This window comes from Martes martes (assembly GCF_963455335.1).
Source record: "Martes martes genome assembly, chromosome: 8".
Classification (NCBI taxonomy): Eukaryota; Metazoa; Chordata; class Mammalia; order Carnivora; family Mustelidae; genus Martes; species Martes martes.
The window spans coordinates 110,209,963-110,233,839 of NC_137895.1; the positions used below are offsets into that span (position 1 = coordinate 110,209,963).

A 23,877-nucleotide genomic window follows, 5' to 3' on the forward strand; every position below is an offset into this window, starting at 1 on the left:
GGACCATTTTATTTCCATAAGGAAACATTCTGTAATTGAAATTACCCAATCTGAAGTCATTAACAATTGTAAGGCTCCCCACATACACTGCCGCCAATTTTTGCAGAAAAAGGATGCTGCTTTACTTCCCCACCAGTGTCTGCTGCAACTTCATCCTTGCTGACACTTACCTTGACTATTCTGAAAAATGGTTCTCCAACCGGAGAGGTAAAGAAGTGTACTTGTTTTCAATGTGAGTTCCTATGACCACCTATTAAGTTAGCAGGGTTATTCATGTTAACTGGCCAATATATTTTTTTAATTTCCTCTTCTGTAAGTTGTCTAAATCATTCCACTACTTTTGTTTTACTTCAAAATTTACTGAGGGGAACAGAATTTATGCTTAGGCTTCTAAGAATTTCACTAACTGGCTGCATCAGACTGTGCTCTGGGTACTCAGCACAGAAAGCGCCATCCAGGGCACAGGACGCAGGTGGAGGGCTCAGTCCGAAACACATCCGCTTACTCAGTGTTGGATTTCAAACAGCTCAAAAGCTCCCTATGACTTCCTATGACAATGACAAGAAACCTCTCATCTTCCAAGGCACTCTCTTTCTCTGGACATATTCATTCATAGGATTTCAGCTAGGTGTTAAAAGTCCTCTTGAGCAAATGGCAATATATTCTCTTTCTCCTAACATCTTCAAGAGTGTCCAAGCTGACAAAGGAATTATAACTGGGGTGAAAGGGCTTCAGAATTAAAAAATAAAAATTACACAGTTTTCAAGCATACATTAACAGCCCTGTAACGAAAAACAGTAGATGTTATCAACTCTATTTCATAAATGAGAAAAATTCAGGTTCAGACACTGGACTCCAGGATTTCTGACTGGTATAGTGGTTTGGGGCCCTTTTGTGCTACCATGTTGCCTCTGGGAAAAGGGAAGAAATTACTGTTAAACAATTCATTTAATAGTCATGCTGTGATGATAACTGTTTTCTAATCTAATGTCAGATTTAAACTGATGTTTCATATGACTGGATGTGGTGTAGTGACTAGTTTAATCACTTCAATTGACTGAGAAATAAAATGGTTCTTGCCTCCTCTGTAAGGGAGCATGACACAGGAAAAGTATTTCTGGATAGGGAGAACAAACTGGGTTTAAAACCTGGCTGCTTCATTTATTAGAGTTCATTTACCTCCCAGAGCCTATGTTTCCTAACCTACAAAATTAGGACAATTCAGCCTATATTACAGAGCTATTATTATAACCAAACGAAATATATAAAAGTGTTATTTCAAACAAAGTTCTAAAACAAAATTCATTATCATTATAGTTGTTACCCTGGCATAATTTCAACTCAAGGGGTATTTTTGCTTCTGCAAATTGAGTGAAATCTTCAGGGCCCCAAGGTCTTCTGAATCTTCTGAGTCTCCTAAGCCAAAAGCAAAACTGGACATCACCATGGCCTTAGATCTTCAGGAAAAAGAGAGCCACAATGTAGGACAGTTTCCACTCAAGATGATATCCCCAAAAGTAGGAAAACCAAGCTCAGAATTCACCTACAGCACAGCTCCATGGGCCAGTTTAGTTGGTCATCTTGAAAGAAATAATTGTGGGAGCATGGGGCAGTCAGCTGAAAATCAATCCCACACTTTGGGCTTCGGAGGCCTGGTCAGTTCTGCTACATCCTCAGAAAATGGTGACATCTCACCAAAGATGGGCTGGGGTCAAACCAGAGGTATATTTGGACCAAAAGGTTTGCTCAACTATGTTTGCCACACAGTTGGGAATAAAGAAATGCTATTTTCTTGATGAAGAAAACAAAACAGATTTGTGGCCTTGTACTTATCCTCTGACCTAGAGCTAAATGAGCAAAGCACATGACAATCCTGAAACCTCTGAAGACCAAGAGGTGGTGGGTTCCAGCAGCAAAGAGGAGCTGAGCCAGTGGGTGCAGGCATGCGGGCAAGCAGCTGCTCTCCAACCCTCGGAGGCCAAGGACCATGGGTGATTTGGCCACTAGTGTGCATGGGGCTCCACTAGCCCTAGACCCTTTTTGCTCATCATCATTCCTATGTCTGTTATAGGATTTTGGAAGGGAGGATGGAGGTCGGCTGCAGAGGCATGGGGGTTGGTTAGCAAATGCTAAATTCATACCACACAGCTGTTGGCATTTAGGGGAAAGATGGGAAAATCAAGTTCTCAAAAAAGAAATTATGCCTCTGAGAAGAATGAGCACAGAATACCCAAACTTGTTACATTTAAAACTTTTCGTTCACTGTTAGAACAGCACTTGACCCCCATGCATTCCTCAACTAGAATTTGTAAATATGTTTGTTCCTTTGGCAGCCCACATTTTACAGAAGGGTTTTCTTTTAAAAAACTAAGTTAGAAATTGATGTTTAGAAGTCAGAGGATTTTCTCAAAGAAACAAGGTCATACTTGGTTTTTGGGAAGTAAGTTCAGCCCACAGGTACTCACCATGTCCATAATGAAGCTCAAGAGTTTTAATGGTTTTGGTATTTTTAATGTCCCAGGAAACGGGACCAAGAAAAGGGCTTAGATTTAGGGAAAGCAGAAAAAGGAAAACAGGAGTTTCCTTTTGCTAGGTGTCAGGTTAAGTTCCAGGCAGAGTTCTAGAATAGGAGGGCATTCGAGTTTAGCTTCTTCCTACCCTGCTTTCTGACATGACTCCTTCCGAGTATCCCTCTCCCCTTACACCATCAAAGACCTGGCTAATGCTCAGCCAGGCCTGTTAACACCCATGTCTTCTACTCTTCCGCTCCTTGACTACAACACAGCCAAGTGGGATGCAGGCGTTTACGGGGAAGGATTCTGATGGTACTACCTCAGTTAGGGTCCACCCTAGTCCCAGGTCCAAAATACAAATAAATGAACTGACTGAAGGGATTTCAGGTGGTGCAAAGAACATGTCTTCTGGATCAGGGAAGTCACAGTATCTACACTAAATGTTTTGTTTCAACAGTCTACTCTTTAACTGGGCCAGCTTTTAGCTCTTCTTCCTCCACATATTAACCTATAATTTAAAAGTTTTGAGTGAACTTTGGTGGGGGAGGGGAGAGCAACTGTCCACTTACATCAGGAGTTCTCAAACTTGGCTACCTACTAGAATCTCCTAGGGAGGGTGTTAAAAATCCAGATACCAGATCTGCAGGGCAAGACATCAAACATCAGCATACTTCCCAGCTCCCAGAGGACTCCAAGGTGTAGCCAGGGCTTGGAACCACTGATTTGCACAGCAGCACATTTATAACTTAGGTAACACTGAAATATCCAAGTGTTAACCGGTTTTCCCACCAGGCTCCTAAGTGTCTATGTCACAACCAGTGGTCATTTTCAGTTATCTAAGGGGGAAGTATTGAACAACTGAGTCAGATCCATTTGTAAATCCCAAGAGCTCCCGCTGGCCCTGAAAGTGAAGGTGCCCTCTGCTCCACCTGGCCTCCCCTCCCGTTGAAGAGGATCCCAGGATTAGAGAGGTTAGCAGCTTTCATTCCAGGCTCTCTGGAACTTGTGCGGACGCCAACAGCTACATGGTACATAGATCCTCAGGGCTTTCCGCTCCTCTCCACAATCACTAATGATTAAAATACTCCCAAGAGGTACTGCACTTCCTATTTCCTGGCAGGAAACCGTGCCCGAAAGGCTATGACATGCAAACCACTTCCCAGCCACAAACATGGACTGTTTGGGTTTATGCCCACTCACCATTTATCACGCCCTTAAATGCCAAGGTAATAAGGGAAGAAGTTGCATTTCTATTTAGATCTTAGAAAACATGCAACCCTTGAGGACAGAAGGCAGCCTCCCTCCAAGTGGCCCCATCTTCCACCTCCCCCCAGCACCTGGAGTGGCTGCTGTCCACAGAAGACTGACACAGTCCCTGCTGCCTGACTAAAGTTGTGATTTATTGTTACATTTGGCCACACTCAGAATAGGGCTTCTAAGCCTGAAAACATGGCCTACTGAAATGAAAGAATACTTCTTATTTAGAAATTTAAACACTTACATCATACACTAACTTGGCCTGCTGTTAAATGTGTAATTTCTTAAAAACATATAGAAACAAAATACCCCAGGTTTTCTGCAGTTGAAATGATGACCATAGACCCCAGCACATCAGGTTTTCTGCGATCTCTGTCAAAGGCCATTATTATCGCAATGCTAATGGGGAACATTACAAGAAAAAAGTGTTCCTTCCCTATTACCTTCCATTTTAAAATAAGGAAACTGAAGCCCGAAAGGGAAAGGATTTTATGCAGATTCCCCTTTCCCCTTAAACCCCACTTTAAAACAAGGTTTCAAAGAGAAGGGTCTTACCCAAACCCTTCCTGTTGCTAAAGAGCCAAGATCAGGACTCAGATCTCTCAACTCTGGGCAAATACACTTTCACTGTCAGGCCTGCTTTCAACTGTAGCCCTGAGTCTTAAATGGGACCACAAAAGCCCCGCTTTATTTCAAAGGTAAAATGTTAGTAGAGTTATTCCAGGATGGCTTTAATAAAAAGTGGGGAGGTAGAAATCAAATACATGTTCTCATCTACATTTAAAATAATTTTAAAATCTGGTCTTTTATGTAAATGGTAATGTACACAAATATTTTGAACACCCCACATTTTAACTACCAAAATCACTTTTTAGACAGATATCTTCAATAGTCAAAGGCCTGTCCTCCAGCCCAGTCTTACCACTTCCAGACCCCACAACCAACCAGTTAGCTGTCAGGTTAAGAAACAGAAAAAAGCATTCAGTCAAGCAAAAATGTATATACCCACCATTTAATTGTATACTTGAGGTTTGGTTGACTGACTGTGCTATCATCTAGGAAAATAGTGGAGCAGGAGCTGTATTTCCTCGCTATTTGTCCTGGAGGATGCTAGAAAACAATGGCAACAAGACAGGACAATTAAATGGGACTCACGATTCTTCCAAGAAACATCATCCCCTTAAACTTGATATCAGACCACAGAAGGAAAGTGTCTTAGCAAGAAATATTAATACCACCAACAAGAACAGTACAAAAACACTTTCTTTGTACAGTGAAATCCCTTGTTTTTCTACATGTAAAAGTCACCACCACCATTGCTAGTCCCAAACCTCCTTCACTAGGAGAACAGTACTCTCTTACAAGCAAGCACCAAAGAGTGTGTTGCAAAATCCACAAAAATCACCTGCCCTGGGGACTGTGTGAAACAATCAGTACACTGCTCATTACACCAGTGAAAGGCCTAATTAAGGCAGCATCCTGGTTTTATGCATCGAGATCAAGGCAAGAGACAACTGTATCCATTTTCTTTATTCCTGGGGTGCAGTTGATTTGGAGGTCATGGAAAATGCAACCAATGTAAATTTAGATCTCCTTGTTTATCAGCTTGACTTCAGGAGGTGAAGATATAAAGAAAAAAGTATTGCTTGTTGGGGCGAAGCGTATTTTAAAGAGGAAGATTATCGGACACTTTTGAAAATACAACCAATGGATGGCCTTCAGGTAGTGTCTGTTCCAACTTATGGCTGGTTCTTTCACAAATGTATAAACTTTGAGCTCTTTGAAGCACCTCAGCACTGAGAACTACTTCTGAAAGGTACTGGTAAAGAAAAAAGAATTTAAATTATAAACTTATGACATTCTAAATGAATACTAAGTATATTTTTGCCAATATGTGGGCGATATGATTAGTAGACATTACTCCAGATAGTTCTTATTCAAAAGCAAGTTAGGGGGAAAAAAAAATCGAATCACCCAAACAAGTTTCCATTTGCCTGGTGCTATGTTGACAGTGTAATAGGCATATTCAGCAACTGAAGCAAATAATCCCTTTAGTGCTAATAAAACTGCCTGCCTCAAGTGCCCAGCTGCAACAAATTCCTGTGTCCACACTTTACAAAGGTAAAGGAAGCCTCAAAGCTAATCACAGACCAAATGAAAATTTACTTCATTTTTAATAAAGTTTCCTCTGTAATAAAATTATGAAAATATGCAATAGCCTGAGAAATGTAAAACCAATGTATACACAGAATCTCCCCTCAAAACTAAATAAATGGCAGACAAAAGTCACTATTTCAAGTATCCAGTTCCTCAGATCACAGCTAGAGGGCACTGCACTACTGAAACATTATAGCCCTCCCTAGCACTGGTTTATAAATAGCATGTGGGTCAGAAGGAAATAACCAAAGTCAGGAAGGAAATTCAGTTCTCAGGCTTTCCTTCTTAAGCTTACATCCTTTTGTGCCTGTGTAAGAAAAGGGCACAAAGAAAACTCGCAAAGTTGAAGTTACCGTTTGAATGTCAATTTTATGATGGTATTTTCACATCTATCAAATTACAACATTCTGATTACGATAATCCAAAGGCACTAAAAATAATTTTTTCTCTTCTTAACCTCTTATAGCAATCATATTTAAGTCACATAAAACACATCAAAAACTCAGAACATAAGACAGCTCTTAATACAGGCGGCAAACTTTTAAAGGTCTTAGGAAATTTTCCCCACCGGCGCAAAATCTACTACAAAACAAAATCTCAACAGGTATTCCATTTAACACAAAATTCTGTAATCAACTGATATGTTAATGAATTTTTAAAGACACAGGATAACTTTAGATATAACCCCAACAATGAAGCAAAGTACAATGAGAATTCACTTCTATTTCATGTGGTTTCAACTATTCCTTCTGACACACATTTCCCAGGATTAAAATGGGATGGGAACTGCAAAGAGTAAGTAGTTACCCTAAGAAAACATGAGCACGGGTGTCAAGGAGAGGCGATGAGAGACGCACGCAGGTGAACATAATCTACCCCCCTTCAATCTAGAAACTCCTTCTGTGAGCCTGTAGGTAGGCACATCCCTGGTGCACACAGTCCCTGAGGGTCTGAGGGTTCACTGGACAGGAGTCCCACAGAGCGCGGCAGCCTCCCGGCAGTCAGGGCTGGTGTGCAGAAGCCTACAGTTTGCCAGGAGAACACCAACTAAGCTTTCAAACTCTGTAACAATGTCTAACTTGAAGACAAAGCCTCCGTATTGAGTTACAAAGAGATTTTCAGTTGCAGGATGCCTCATCACTCTGAAATACCATTCGGGTGTGAAGTCACTTGTTGAATGTCAGGACCGCAAGAATCAGAGAACGTGTACTTCTCTGGATCCAAAACCTGTGTCACCAAAAAGCTCAAATAAAAAAAGCTCAAATAAACCCATGTCACTAAAAAGCTCAAAGAATCCTGCAGCAGAAAAGCTCTGGACTCTGGGGTTGCTCTCCTGCTCTGGGTTCTGTGTAGCAGCGGGAAGGCCGAGCCAGCCCAGGCACCAGCACGTGCCGACGCGCAGCACCAATGTGTGTCCGGCAACACAGACAGCGGGAAACGTCGGCGATGCCTCTGAAGCAACAGATACATGTACTTCACCGAAACGTGTGTTCTCATGTGTTCAGTATTTTGAATGAGTGCATTGTGCACCAGATATATGGTTCTCGGTTTCAGTATTATCTAACATAATACCACATTAATTTAGTCGTCCCATGATTCTGAAAAGTCCATATGCTTGGACATTCTATGTTTGGCACATCTGAAATCTTCCAATTAGGTTTCAGTCTTTGCTCATAAGTTACACGGCCATACGATGCCCTGGGGAAGAGCAGTCAAGAAGACAGGTGAATCGGACTCAGCCACAACTCACGCCGTGAGCTGGCGCATCACTCAGCCTCCCTCTCTGCACCTCCACTTCCCTGTCTGTGAGACGGAAATAAGACACAGACCCTACCTCCCAGGGTCATAATGAAGAGGAAATGAGGTCGTATTTATAATGCGCTCAGAGCACGGCCAGTGCATAAGAAGCATTACATCAGTCCCTGTTAAATAAGAACATTAAATATGTCCAGAAAAGTGACAGGAATGTTTTTTTTGTGCTAATGTCTGTAACATACTAGAAAGACACAGAACAAAATACCTTAGACAATGTTTTACTGGAAAAGGAAGGGCAAAACAGTATCGTTGGCTGGCTCAGACAGATGGTACCAAGAAGGCCAGTCTTGGTGAAATTACAGTGACATTACAGTAGAGACTGTAATGTCAACCATAAACTGCGTGGAGGGGGAGCAGAGAACAGTCCAATTAGCAAGAAGCCCAATTACGGACTACAAGGAAATAAATGCTCTAAACTATTATTCAAAATATTTTAAGAAAATAAAAATTTTTATCTTTGTAATAGTGTATATCTTACAAATTAAGTAATAAATATGTGGCAAAAAACCTTAGAACTGGAGTGAAGATCATCTAGTCCACCTATTTACATAACGTCCACAGTATAAAATAACCTATTATTTACAGCCAGACCCACTAACACACAATTGTTGGACCATGTATTTAAGAAGATTTTACTGAAGAGTTATCATGTGTCCCAAATAATGAGATCATCCCTTTCTGTGATTCCAATTAAATATCTGTCAGATACAAAAATATGTAAATACACACTCACACATGCACACAGGCACACAAAATCCAAGTGCAGGACAAAGAGAAATGGGGTAGAGGGATAAGACCACCACTGAACCCCAACTATCCCAACCCCCCACCTTCCCAGGTCCTCTGTCAGCGCCTCACTCTGAGCTCCCGCAGGCAGCATGCACTGCAGAGAACTGAGAGGCCATCAGGCAGCATCCGCTCACTTTACTGCTTCTTCCTCCCTGCCAAACACCTACACGCACTGCCCTCCTCACCTCCAGTGGAAGACCTACCATTCTCCAGGCCAGGGCTAGTAAATGACTCCGCCTCTTCAAATTTTCTAGAAGTTGGCTCACACTCCACATGCAACACCCACTCACAAAGACCCCCAAGCTGCTATTGCAATGAGGGCTTTCCAGTCTGAGCTCTCTCCTAGTGTCCTTCTCTCTTTCTGGCTACCTAGTCCCTTTTTGTGGACTCCAATTCTCTCAACTCCCTGGAAGGTGATAGTCTTTTCCTCTCCCTGTACACTCTCTCCCCAGGGGGTCCTCCTGTAGCCCCATTAGTTCAACTTCCTTCTGCTCTCCTTTGAGTCCCAAATCTCTCTTCTTTGACCCAACCTCTCTTCTGAGCTCTCCACCTAAATGTTCCTCATAGGCACCTCTAATGACAAATGAACCTCTTCTTCCAATCAATTATAATGACTTAAAACCAGAAATCCACAAATATTTTTAAGTATCTTGTCTTTCCTTTGGTCTCCTTGCATCACATACTATTGATTCTACCTCCTAAATACATTTCAATTAGCAATAATCGCGCCTCGGATAAACCTCATTGGCTACGATACTGCCACTGCGCAAAGCTTCCTAAATACATTTCAAAAGCATTTTCCTCTACACCCCTCCGGTCACTAACTGGTATATATGAATGGCCTCCATCACCTCTCACCCACATTACCATAGAAGCCATCCTGTCTCTAGGCTCATTCCTCTCCAAACCAGTCTTCCTCTGATGTTACAGTGATCTTTCTACAAAGCAAATCAGATCATGTCCCCTCCCTGCTTAAATGATTTGGAGATTCTCCATTGCAGGGAGGGGACATTTCTTGTCTCTTCATGGCCCCAGGTCACCACGCACTTCTTCCTTCCACATACACTACACTTAGATATAATTAAATGGTGACATGATGACAATAACAACTTTTATTTAATAAGTCATAGGAGGTCAGAGAAATTAAGTAATGTTCCCAAGGTCAAATGTAAGACACCAGAATTCACATTTGTGAACACATCTGCCTGACTCCAAAGTCCATGCCTTCCTACCAACAGCAGAAAGGAGAGTGCCATATATTAAGAAGCTGGCAAACAGGCAAACAAGCTTGGCGAACAGCCAAGGGCTCTTGCCATTGGACAGAGAAATAATAATGACACACTCAGGACAAACTGCTGTGAGACAGTGACTGGCAAAACAAAGGGGCCAAAGTCCTGGCTCTCTTGCAGTCCTGCTAGGACCTAATGTGGATGAGATACTCCAGTACAGGTGAAGCGAGAGTATGGCTGAAATCTGAAAGCCTTGAGTTCAGGATGTAGCTCTGTCACTGATTAGTTATGTAAACTTGGGCAAGGTAGTTAAGGAGGATGATGACACGTCCTGGCTTCCTGGGGACAGTCCAAGTTTGCCCCTGTTGTCTTGAGTCACCAATAACAGCATCCCTTTTCAAATTCAATGGAGTCCCGGCTTGGAAAATAAATTATAAGGTCACCATATGCTTTACTTCCCCTAGCTTCAATGCCTTCATCTGTAAAATATGCAGAGCTGACCCACCCCTCATCGTGGTGCTGTAAGGGCTATCTCAGGGTAACATGTGGGGTGCTGAGCACATGGACATGCTCAATGAGTATTATTAAGTCACTTAATAACACTTAAGTCTCTGTGTTTTAACTTCCCATTTTCAATGGTTGGACAAAACTGACCTACTATTTCTTAGGGCTTGTTAGGATCTAATAAAAAAAAAAAGCATTAGAAAATATGAGGTAATATCAGTAGAGGAAAAAAGTTGTACAAGTTTGGAAACCAAATCAAATCTCCAAAAATGAACATTCCCTCATATTTTTAAAACCATGACCTTCATTGAGAAGGCTAGTTTCCCAGAGCACAGAGAAATGAAATTTGCACTAGTATTCCTTCATTAACAATTAACTAAAGGTCTGATGTGTGCAAAATACATGTAGAAAGAGCACAGAACAGGTGGGAAAAGGGCACTGCCACCACCTGAACACAGTCTCCCAAGACCATGAAGGCAGGGTGTGGTAGCTCCCTCATTAGATTAAGTATTTTTGCCCAAGTCACACAGCCAATACGGAGTGGACACAAGGACATTCTTGTAACACCCAAGTCCATACAAACCCACTTATCCAAGTGGGTAGAAGCATTCACAGCTGAGAGGAGGGCCACAAGAAAGGAGAGCTCTACCAGCATCCTTCCAATACCACCACAGGCCTCAGAGACACAATGACAAAAGAATAGAACAAACAAAAGGAAGACCCCCTCATCTTTGATCTCAAGGTATTAACAAACTAATAATTGTGGAAAGAAAAAGGGAGACTGAACAGCTTTTAGCAGGATCAATTTTTTATAGCAGGGAAAGACTACAAATTCTGAAAGACTAAAAGACTAAAAGGAAAAGCAAACATCCATGGAATTAAGAACAGAAGCAGACAAAATCACTAATTTATGAAGGCAAAAAATAAACCAACATTGGATTTCAAGAACAAAAACTGGGTAAATGCCAGCACTGAGGTCAAATCTTGCTCTACTGTGGGTCATGCATGCTGTCGCTACAAAATAATTACATTCACATTGTACTTCAATCCCAGGTCAAAGCTTGGTTTTATTATGGCTTAGTGTACCAACTCTACAATGAGAAGTACCTTTTGTCATTAAATTTCTGGCTGTGAGCAAAATCCAGAAATATAATCTTTTAGGCCTGACACCACCTGAGGTGGAGAGATTTCCCTGATAGCAGTGAGGGCATGTGGTGCTGCCCCAGGCCTCCCAGCCCCTCAGGAGGCTTTTGCACGGCAACAAGCATAGGGTGTATTTTTTGCCACCTGAGTTCCTTCTGCAGCTACAAAAGAAACAGAGGTTGATTTCTGAAATAACATTTTTCTATTACTTCATTTCTTAAATGCAATGGTATATACAGTCCACACTACATTTTCTGGGGTAGGGTGGGGTGGGAAAATGAGCATATCCCAAAATGCTAGGCGTAAAGTCGGGTGGATGTTTATCCAATGTAGGTCTTAACATTTTTTATTTACAGAAAGACTCAAAAATAGGTTAGACTTGGAGCACCTGGTGGCTCAGTTGTTAAGTGTCTGCCTTTGGCTCAGATCATGATCCCAGGGTTCTGGGACCTAGCCCTGTGTCAGGTTCCCTGCTCAGGGGGAAGCCTGCTTCTCCCTCTCCTGCTCGCCCTACTGTGTTCCTTTTCTCGGTTGCTCTCTATGTCAAATAAATACAAATCTTTAAAAAAATAAAAAAGGTTAGACTTGTCTCAGAATATAAGAAATTCAAGTTTCTTTCCCACTTCATTTGAGCTCACTCTTCTACATAATTAGGAAACTGTTGCAGAAGCTCAAATATGCACAATGCAAATTGTTTAAGGGCCCACACATATCCTATCTCCACTGCCATTCATAACTATCCTGCGAGACAATTCTGGGAGGTAAGCAATAGCACTCCTCTTTTTGGGTGACAGAATCAAAGTGCTATACCAAGTCATACAGGAACCGGGCATCACGAAGTGGCGCTGTGTCAGAACAATCAGACTTCAGGCCACCTGACTCCTAATAAAGTGTTCTTGCTACACCAACCTGTTCTGAAGCATCATCCACTCAAAATTCCTAATGAATGCAGTTATAGTCATATTGGTAAAAATGTTTCTGGTTCCAGAAGGTCATTTCTTCTCTTGGGAAAAGTTTAAAAAATAAAAGAAGGAAGTAAAGAAAAAAAAATAAGAGTTGCGATTTGAAGAAAGAAGTAGCTAATTGTTGATCAGAGTTTAAAACTGAATTCATAGGACTGCAGCCACAATATGAAAAGCCAAAGACCAACTACTCTGAAAAACAGTTCGGCAATTCCTCAAAATGTTAAATATAGAATGGTCATATAACCCAGAAATTCTACTCCGAGGTATATGCCCAAGAGAAATGAAAATACATGTCCACACAAAAACCTGTACAAGAATGTCCACAGCAGCATTATTCCTAATAGCAAAAAGGTGGAAACAAATCAAATGTCCATCAACTGATGAACAGATCGATAAAATATGGCCTAGCCACATGATGGAACAGTATTTGCCATAAAAAGGAACAGATTTCTAACATAAACTAAGTCAATATGGATGCACCCTGAAAACATGCTAAAGAAAGAAGTCTGTCACAAAAGGCTACATAATGTATGATGAGATTTATATGAAATTTCCAGAAGAGACAAATCTGTAGAGGCAGGAAGCAGAATAGTGGTTGCCAGGAGCTGGGGGGAGATGAGAACAGAGAATGACTGCTAATGAATACAAGGTTTCTTTTTGGGGTAATGAGTATATTCTAAAAATTGACTGTGGTAATTTATGAATATACTAAAAACCATTAAATTATATACTTTAAAAGGGTGAATTTTATGGTATGTAAATTATATCTCAATAAAGTTTTTTTTTAAATATATTTTTCATAGAAGGAAAAAATAGTTAAAAACCAAAAGCAAGTAAACACCTGATGGAATGGACTAGAACTGGAAATTAAAATATCAGCAGGAATGATTTCTAAACGTCTTTTTGCTGTTTGATGAATGGGCCAGTGAGAAGCACTGATGTCCAGCAGCAAGAAGTACATATGAAGCCTAGATCTGGGTTTCTAATGGTCTTGTCACCACAGTGGGGGGGAAAAAAAAATCACGGCTCCCTGAAGAAATGGCTGATTTCAGGGCTGACCCAGGGAGGTACAAGTGAGCCTGAAATATCTTAGTGTGCCAAAAAGCAAGAGAGTGCTCCCAAAAAAAAAAAAAAAAAAAAAAAAGTTGGGGCATGCCACAGGAACACAGAACCAGTTTGAAAAAACTGCCACTAGACAAATCAAGGGAAATGTGAGCATCAAAATAATTAAGGACAGGAATGGCTATAAATCACTGAAAAAACAGAAATCCAGAACTCTACACTAAAGATGGATGGATGGTAGAATGGGTGGATGGGAAGAAAGGGTTCCCCTGAGAGCAGAATGATGACTGCCACATGGGAAGGAAGCAATGGAGCTGGATAATCAGCATTCTGCAACCAAAACATAAAGACTGGTTCGAGCAAGAATGATCAACAGATGCTAAATCTGGGGTTGGAGATAGGCAGCAGGATATCTGCATGGCCCAAAGACTACTTATTGGTTGGCAGGGGGAAGGCATTAAGTACTGGGTAGAGAATCTGGACAGCACCTGGCAGGGTGATCAAAATCAACATCACCAATGAAGTCAGAAGGTATCATGTCTCCAGATTTGAAACACTAAGAAGCGCAAGGGAGCATTCCATGAAGAATTCTGGCTGCAAATGCTTTCCTAAATCCTTCACTCAAATCCAAAATGAGAAGCATTTTTGCTTAAAAAAACAAAACAAAAACTGGGGCACCTGGGTGGCCTAATCAGTTAAGCGTCTGACTCCCGGTTTCAGCTCAGGTCATGATCTCACAGGTCTGGTCGTGAGACTGAGCCCTGTGTTTGGCTCCATTGCTGAGTGGAGAGTCTGCTGGAAGATTCCCTCCCTCTACCCTCTCCCAAAATAAATAAATAAATAAATCTTTAAAAAAACAACCAAACAAAAAACACCTGGCCCTGTATTCTTCAACAATGCCAGTGTCATGGAAGACAAAGAAAGGCTGAGGATCTCTCCAGATTAAAGGACACTGAGAGGGCATACCCACTAAATGCCGTGCTTGATCCCGGACTGAAAGCAGTACCAGAGAAAAACATGCTACACAGGACATTATGAGGCCACTTAACACAGTTGGATTATGGACAGTTAATAAAAAAGAATTTTACCAATGTTAAATTCTTGATTTTGATAACAATATTATAGTTATACAGAGAATAGCCTTGTTCTTAGGAAATACACAGTAGAGTAGTAGGAAGTAAAGGGAATGATGTACTCCCCAACAATTCAGAAGAAAATACATAGGCTAATGATCAGAGGATGGGCAAAAAGTGAAAAAACACTGGCTTAAAAGTGGTAAATCTAGGTAAAGGGTATATAGGAATTTGTTGTACTATTATTATTACAACTTCTTTAAGTTTGAAATTTTTCCAGAAAAAGTTAAATATATACATGTGTAAAAAGTTCCACGTTTATACGACTACACATATAACACATATAACTTTATGTAACATACATACGTATAACAATGTTTATATAAAGTAAAAGAACAGACCGTAAGCAGAGATGCTGGGGTGGGAGCCTCTGCTTAAAGGGTAAGGGACAAGACAGTCTGCTTCTTAAAGGGCTTTTCTGGCCAACTCCATACTCCTTCTCAGCCTTCTGTTTTTTCTTTGCTTTCTCTACTCTAGAAATCTCTAAGTGAGGTGATGAAATTGAAACTGACATTAAGAGCAAAACGTGAAAAATAAAATGGCAGTAGTAAAGAGGGTGGCCTGTCCAGCTTACGTAAGGAACAGCTATGTCCCCTCTACCCTTAGTAAATGACAACAAAGGAACTGGGAAGTCACAGACTGAAATCATGTAAGAACAGCTCCTTCCACCCCTACAGGAGTGTCTAAACAATGTGAAAAACAGGCAGCCATGGTCAAGAACTTGTGCTGGCTTATTCACAGATGAGATCTTAACAGCATATACAAAAGACCAGGATTTCAAACAGAGCAACTCCCAACCGACATTACTGCCCTGAATTTTCTAGGACAAATCCTAACACTGGTTTAGTGACTCCTTCACTTGTGTCTTAACAAGGACAATGTAGTTCTCAAAATGACCTATGAAGGCACCAGAGAAGCAGTTTCACCTGTTAGTTATCCTGTATTTGCAGACCTCATCACATTTTACCGGCCACCCTTTATTTGTGCCACGTAATGAGTGACCAAATGAAGAAAGGGAAGGGTGGGTGAGGAGGAAATAGGAAAGAAACAAGTGTTTCACAGACATAACCAAGACACTCAAGGACCTGACACCTTATACCAACTTCTCATCTGTATCAACATTACCAGTGTGTACACCATGATCATTTCCTGATACTCTTAAAAAATAAAAAAAACTGAGATAAAATAACAAAGTGTGCCCCCTCTTTCAATACCCTGTGTCAAGCAGAGTGAGTGTGTGAGAACCAGAGTAACTAAGGTTCCCTTAGTGAGCTGTGAAAATCCTATACACTTGTATTACTGTAACTTTCCTATAAATTTGAAATTATTTCAAAATATAGGTTGGATCTTTTGCTCTTCCTGAACTTTTAAAATCTTACTGAGATTAAAATCTTAGTGAAGCTTCCTTCACACTGTCCAAGCACATTGTATTGATGCTAACATAGCATTTACTCAAAAAATTTGTGTCCTATTACAAGCAAATTTCCCAAAGAGGCAAAGCAAGTTTTAGAATTTTTTAAATTTCAGTTCCTGGATCAAACTCATTCTTCATTCTTGGACTTCTATGGCTTAGCAGATGGAGACGATAACAGAATAGACACCGTTTGAGAAGGAATCTACTCCTATCCCACTCAACACTAGATGGCAGAAATCAATTCAGAATTTAACTATTTAAGAAGACCATCAGCTCTCTACACAGCAGTATACCCAAACAAAACTGAAGAGAATGTATTCCACCCTGATCTTTACAATTATGAAAACACTGTATCCAAAATTAAAATACCAGAAAGACTTTTGTCGGTTTTGGTACTGAACTTGGAAAATTAAACAGAATTTATCTATATCCCAAGAGGCAGTAATAGTAATAACATTGACATATTTATATGGTGTTACAGTTAGTTTGCAAATCACCTTCCTTTCCATTATAACATTTGAGTCAGGTAGGCCAGGAATTATGCCCTATTCTATAAGACAGGAGAACTGTGACTTCCAGACTTTTTCAAGGTCCCCAAATCTTGGGTGCTTGAGGAAATCCTTTTGGCTCTAAGTCCAGCTAACAGTGTGACTATCACTTAACTGATATGTAATACCCTATAGTTACTTTATTCTTTCACAGTTTTTTATCTCATTATTAAGACAAATACTGTATTTGTCTACAGTATTACAAATACTGTAATTATTTTTCATGAGACTAAAGTAGTCCGGCCATTCACCTTCTGATACATTTTTTTTTTAATTTCTCTTCTTTTTAACTTCTTAGAATGATCAATTCACTTAAGGTATGCTGTCATCAAGTGGCAAGAGGATGTCACAGAAAAATTAGGCCGAAGTAAAAGGTGTAAGTTTTCCCTCAGTTTCAAGAGTGATTCTAGACTCCAGACACCTGCAAGGCCACTCACAATTTATAAGAGAGATCTTAACATTTTAATTAAAAGATTTATTAAAATAGCTAACCTTAAAGAAAAAGCAAAGCCAAAACTTTAGCAAATGTTGAATAAAGAACACACTTTAAACAAAGCTCTTAACGCAGCCCTCTTTTTTAAAAACCTAAGTGTCTTTCGTAATGTACTATATTTTCCTACAACTGTTAATACTAATTACATCTAAAACACAGATAGATGCTGAGTAGAATATTAATCTTTAAAATTCACCCTGACTTAACTACCAAAATACATAGAGAGGTTTATCCTCAAATGGTTTCAAGCTTTAAAGCCTATAATAATTCTTTCAGAAGCAGCCTCCTTTTACTTAATCTTTTATGTCTGTCTTGGCTCTTCTGAGTCAGTTAAAGGCCCATCTCTTTTCCAGACTGGGTGGCCTGGGTGGCCTGGGTGGTGGTCCATTCTCAACTGATCTGTTCCCTGCATGATATTCCCAAAGTCTACTCCTGTTACTTGCTAAGGTGTTGCTACCTGGATGCCAGAAAAGCCTAATTTCCCTCCAACTAGTGGAAGTTATTTCCCCACAGTCATCATTGCCCGGAGTAGAGCTGACCACCCCTGCCATTCTAAAAATGGCTGACCTACAGCCACTGCTTTCCTTGTTATTCAGCAGTAGCCTCTTCGTAGATTATCCTAGCAACATGCACTAAGTAGGTTCTTCAGAAACGTGAAAGAGAAATTAAAGAAACAACATCCCTCACAGCAAAACAAATAAAAAATGAGGAGGTTTTATAAGCAAGGGCAAAGAATAACCATCATTCCACAGTTCAACAACCTTTAGTTAGGGCCCCTATACAGAATTGAGTCCTACAAAAGAGCCTATAAAAATTTAATTATAAATGTCATCTCTAACTTTAGATAACTAAGCTTAACAACTTCCATCTAAGTGGGAACTGGCATCATCCTCTGAGAAACATACAGGATGAGAGCTAAGAGGGAGTTCTGGGGCCAGACCACCTGGTTCCCAATCCTGGGTCCACTATTTATTTGGCTAACTTCTTTGTGCCTCGCTTTCCTCAACCATAAAATGGAAATTATAAATTGTGCCTGCCCAGAATGGTTACTAAGTAGGTTCAATCAATTAGAACAGACCCTGGCAGAAACATGGTAAAGTACTCAAGAGACATGGTAAAGTACTCAGTTGCTGCTCCTGATCTGTCTAGTGCTCTAACTTGTAACTCCCCAGTGTTTCAAAACCTGAAAAGCACAGTTGGTTTATTAGCCTAATTGAATCTGCAGTAATTTCGTTCAAATTATATTCCAGTTGGTTGGAATGGCACATTCCAATGGCTCTTCCCAGCACAGCCAGAACCAATATGCTATTTGGCAACTAGGTCTGTTCACGAACTGGAGGGTCACGCTGTTACACAGTCATCTGTTATGGAAGACAGCACGGAGATGTTCTCTACGTAGGAACAAGTACAAAGAGCAGATTTCAACAACTGTCTAATCCATATCCTCAGTCCAAGAGATATGTACTCAGTGTGTGCCAGGACTGTACACAACACAAAGTGTGAGGTTAGGTGGGAGAAATTATACAAACACATCTGCACGTTAGCACGAGGAGAGTACATCTCTATCTCATTAAGCACAATCACAACAGCTGGCACGGACGAACGCCTAGCCTCCTCTTTATTCAAAATGCCTTTACTAGAGCTGCAATGCCCAGGAAAGGTAAGCTGTCTGCAGTTTCAGCTCTTCTCTCTTCCTTGCAAGTTCCTCATCAGATGTGCTAATGAGTCAGAAAGTACGCGACAGCATCCAGCAGGCAAAGAAATGAAAAGTAAGGATTTATAAAATTAGCTCAAATCACTCAAATTTTTGTGTCTAGGTATACACTGCCTTTTAAAATAAGGTGTATGTTTTCCTTGTGACATAAATTTTAATTTCACAGATGCTTTACACAGTGATGCTTCAAAATTTGAGACAGCCAGGGAAGAGGTCACAAATGGTTTAAGAATACAATAAATACTACAGACCCCTCTCTCTGGCCCTTCACACATCGTACAGGCATGTATAGACTGACTCTGCCTAAGAAGATACTACCGATCTCCTAAGCGCCAAGCATGGAGCCCCTTTGAGAGTGTGTGTCCGGCTTCTGAATTTCTTTTCAACTGCATTTTGTCCAGATTTCCAAAGGGCAGGGAAGGCAATATTATAGCTTTAAGTCTCTTCAACGCAGCTTCAGTGCCAAGTATTTCAAAATCCACAAATACTTAAAGGCAGACAGTCTAGAAATTCTCAGAAAAACCCCTGTAAGGTCAAATACATCATTCTTCTTTTCAATATGAGAATTTATAGCATACTTATTTTGGCAATTCACCTACTTCATCCTTCCATACCTCACGGAGACAGTTTTCTTTCCTAAATGAAGAGGCATATATTGAGAGGGAGAGCAAAGTGGCAGGTCTCCACCCTCCTGAAGCGTGCAAGTTGGGGTGCCATGGGTTGGGGAGGTGTTGGTGGGAGGGCGGACAGAGCAGAGATGGGGCCAGCCAGCTGCCCCTGTTGCTCAAAGAACAACAACAAAGTATTTCCAAGAAACACTTTATGCCCGGCCAGCAGGGATAGAGACACTGCTTAGAACTGGCCAAAAGCCTAGAGCTGAATTTTTCAAATCCTTTTAAAACTAAAGTGATATCAAGTTTATTCTTTTCGTGAGCACCCAAAGAACAAAGAGACTCTACTGGACCTATAAATACCAATTAAAGAGAAGCAAGAGTGTGTGGAGGCAGATAGCCTCACAGAAACAAGTATGGGTTTATTCAAATAGAAGTGAGCTGCAAGGAGAAACATAGTCATTTGGCGGTGGGGTAGGAGAAGGAAAGAATGAGAAATTTAAAAGTGGCTTTCATTTGGACCTGTAGTGTGTGCTGTGGTACTGTTCACACACACCTTCCCATGAACAGGAGCAGTGTGGGTTTTCTGGAAAAACACTTCAGACAGTGGAAATACCAAGCCAGCTTGTCCAATTACAAACCAAACTGAGCATAAGTACATCACAGCATTCTTCACATTCTTCCACGTCTTAACAAAATACATGAACCAACTGTACCTACTCCAGACATGGTGATTACACAGTATCATCATTATGAAGAACACAAGAAGACAGCTTCACTTACATGGTTAATGAAGAGACTCTTGCGTTTTTCTCTCACTGTGAAAACAAAAGATGCAACAGAAATGTTACACGCCTGCACGCCAACCCCCTGCAGGTTGCTGAGGACTGGGCCTCTGGCATCATGGCCCCATCCTTCCACTAACCAATGCCCCCAGATGCTCAATTACCATATTTAAGACTACGTGAGCTGCACAAGTGAGGATCCAAACTTGGCTAACAGAGCAAAATACACACCCACTTAAGTACAGCATCCTAACAAAACAACTGCCCCCACGATTAACGGAGCGTAACAGTTTTCCAGTAAGTAAAAAGTACATTATATAGTGATTTCATAGAACTTGTACGCATCCATTAATTTAGAATGCTTAACCAATAATAAGACTATTTATTTCTAACCCCACCTGCCCACAAAGGGATGGGTGAAATATAAAAATATAACAATATATTGTTAATATATTGACACTGAAATATAAAAAAATCACAATAACACCTGCAACACATGAAGACACAAGACAGGTAATGTACATCAGAAGTGTTATTCACTGCAGATACCGATTATGCTCCAGGCTGGGTGCTAATGAATAAAACCAGGCTTCTGCTGTCCAGGAGCCCTTCCAGGGGGGCATCTGCTGTACCTTCTCCCTCTCATGAAGGCTGATAGGACTCATAATAAAAAATACTGCCCTGTCTACGATTTCTCCTATTACTGTCTGCATCATGGCTCAGCCTTTCCCACACCAGACCTTCATGTTTCCCAAAACAGGTGTCCTTAGCCCCAAAGATGTAGAAGTGACAGGGAACCCAGAGCATTATTGAAATACCCTAATATCATTGAGTTTTGCCTCTTTTTTCCTAAACACTCACTTTTGAGGGTACATACTAGTCAGCTGACACGTTTATCGAGTAGGTCACTGTAGAAGATATGAAGAATAGGTTTCCTTCAAGAAGATGACATCCTTGGTCCCTGGGAATCACTAATGCTACCTCAGGGTATCCTAAACATACAAACAGCATAAAAATCGAGCTCATCTGAGGAGGACTTTTTTTCTCGGCAGTCCATGACCCAAGGCAATTTCAATAGTTTTCAAAAGCCCTCCAGCTGATCTGACTGAGGGGCTATGGAAATGTTTTCCTATGTTTACGTTCTGTTCTTCAATTCACAAGGAAACACTTTGCTTTTCCTTAGAAGTCTTATCATCTCTGGAATGAAAGCTGCCCCTCTTGCTATCTCAGAGATGGTTGAGGTACAAAGCAAAAAACAGCATGAGGATACTGCTGAGAGAAGGTGCCTCAACCTGGCCATCAGATGGATTCAGCTGCAGGCCACAGGCACTGCACACAGACTGGGGGGCCACCTAGCCACGCTGGAGGCCAGACCAGCACCCAGCACCCAAACCAAGTGCACATAAAACAGCAGCAGACTGAAAGGGCGCCTGGGTGGCTCAGTGGGTTAAAGCCTCTGCCTTTGGCTCAGGTCATGATCTCAGGGTCCTGGGATGGAGCCCCGCATCGGGCTCTCTGCTCAGCAGGGAGCCTGCTTCCTCCTCTCTCTCTCTCTGCCTGCCTCTCTGACTACTTGTGATCTGTCAAATAAATAAATAAATAAATCTTAAAAAAAAGAAAAAAGGAAAAGAAAAAAACAGCAGCAGAACTGTGTCTGCTATTCACACTGTGGAGGCTGCAAGATTTCTTTTGACCTAATTCCAAATAAGCATCATCCACATGTGAACAACAACAAAAGAAAAATGAGGGTCTGGCAGAAGCACTGGGCTTTAACTTCCTGGCATACAGTTAGTGTGCGTGCACGTACTCTGTGCATGTGTGTGTGCGCATGTGCATCTTTTCCTTAAATTAATTCAATACTAAATTATCATGCATCTATTCAAGGTTGCTCTGCCACATGGGGGTACGATGACATTTCCATGCTGGTTTCCCATTGCCTGAAGGGATCTAGAAACACTTTCTACACAGGCAATAGACCTCACAGGATTTCTAGCGAATTCTGTAGGTGACAGTCCTTCCTAGAACATCCCAGAAATAGGTTTGTGCAGAGGCTTTGTGTCTCCCAATTATGGGAACTGCCTCCAAGGTCACCTTAATGCCCCATATCACCCAACCTCCAAAAGATAAAATATATCCATGCCTCAAGTAATATTAAAAATTCTTATATATGGGTACTACTGAAAAAATTAAGCATTATTCAAAAATAGAAGGAGAGGGTTGAAAATCAGAATCTTCAATAGTATGGACTGAAAGTTTCAATAAGAAAGTTTATAACAAAAAAATAAAAACAAACCACACAAAACAAGTATACTATTCTTGTACCTCTCCTACAAAACTAAGTCTCAGGGAAAAATCAGGCCATTTCCATGAAGCCCACCGGTTCCAATTAAAGAGTAAAAAACAAAATTCCCTAAGACATTATAAAATAACTAAGGATAAGGTATCCAAATCTATTACAGAATATCTTAGGCACTCACTGTTTTTATACAGTGAATACCTCTACCTTATCCTATTTCACTCAGATCAACTGAGTCTGCTGATTCTAATCTGAAATCTGGGTTCATGGGATTATTTTGTATTCTTTATTATTGTGTAATGACACTCCTAAGCGGGCCTTTGTCTACATAGTATCTGAAAGGCTTTTCCACCCATGCATCCCTATGACTGACTTCCTTGTGGAGTGTCTCCTGAATCCCCAAACCAACTGCCAGTCCCGACACAAACAAAAACAATTCCCAACATCCATGCTTATACTAGGTGACCCTGACCGTAAGTGCCTGGATCCAAATAGATACCCATTCCTAACTGGGTGAATTCTCTCTCCTAGGAATCTGGAGATGCTAGTTCGTCACTGCTAGCACCTCATCTGAAGATATGGGGTGGGTGGGATGAAGTGCATCTCCCTCTATGCAGAAAAGAGTTAACACAGAAGGTCTGACTGCCATCCCTGTAATGGCCTGTTTGCAAGGGAGGCCCTAAGCTGATGTCTGGGAATACGGATTTGGGGAGGGTTCCTACCATTCCCTAACTGATAAAAGTGGCTCACTGGACTTACATTGTGCAAACAATACAGTTTATGCTAAACACCTGCTCCCCTCCTGGGAATCTAATTTTGGTACATATTGGCAGAGGCTGCCTACATAACCAGTCCTCAGTGAAAATCCTGGGCTCTGGGTCTCTAAGGAGCTTCCTTGGCTGGCGCATATCAGGGACTGTCGCTGGGGAAACTTAGTGCATCCTGCATGATTCTAGTTGGAGAGGACTCTTGGAAGCCTGTGCCTGGTTTCCTCCAGACTTTGCCCATGCGCCTTTTCCTTGTACTGATTTTGCTTTGTATGTATTCTTTGTAATAAGCCACAGCCATCAATATGACTATATTTTGAGGGCTATCACTCCTCCTGCTGAGTCATCACCCCTGGGCAGGGGAGGGAGGCTGTCTTGAGGATCTCCAATGCAGCTGCCATGCAAAGAAGAAAGGAGGGCAGGAGGGTGAGGAGGAGAAGGCAGGTGCTTCCTTATTCCTAATGGCTTTTAGTCCTTACTTCCAATAACTTAATAAGGTTTCTCAGATACCCTGGTGCCCTTACAACTAATTATTCCTTTTCCCCTAAGCTAGTAGGAACCAGGACTAAGACACTTCCAGAGGAGAAAAAAAGTAGGTGGAATCTCTTACACTGCTAATACCAAAAAAGATGAATTATATTGCTTAAATCTAAATCTGTCTTTAAAGTCAATTTGAAACTAC

General features: G+C 41.1%; 1 protein-coding gene across 1 annotated transcript in view; it reads right to left on the reverse strand.

Moving 5' to 3' along the window:
* CCNY (cyclin Y) overlaps positions 1-23,877 on the reverse strand; it is a 238,172-nt gene that overhangs the window by 51,938 nt on the left and 162,357 nt on the right. Inside the window, exons 3-4 of the mRNA XM_080810070.1 lie at positions 20,131-20,165; positions 4,780-4,880 (exon numbers count right to left, since the gene is read on the reverse strand). Coding sequence (XP_080666196.1) covers positions 4,780-4,880; positions 20,131-20,165 — 136 coding nt within the window. The remainder of the gene's footprint in view (positions 1-4,779; positions 4,881-20,130; positions 20,166-23,877) is intronic.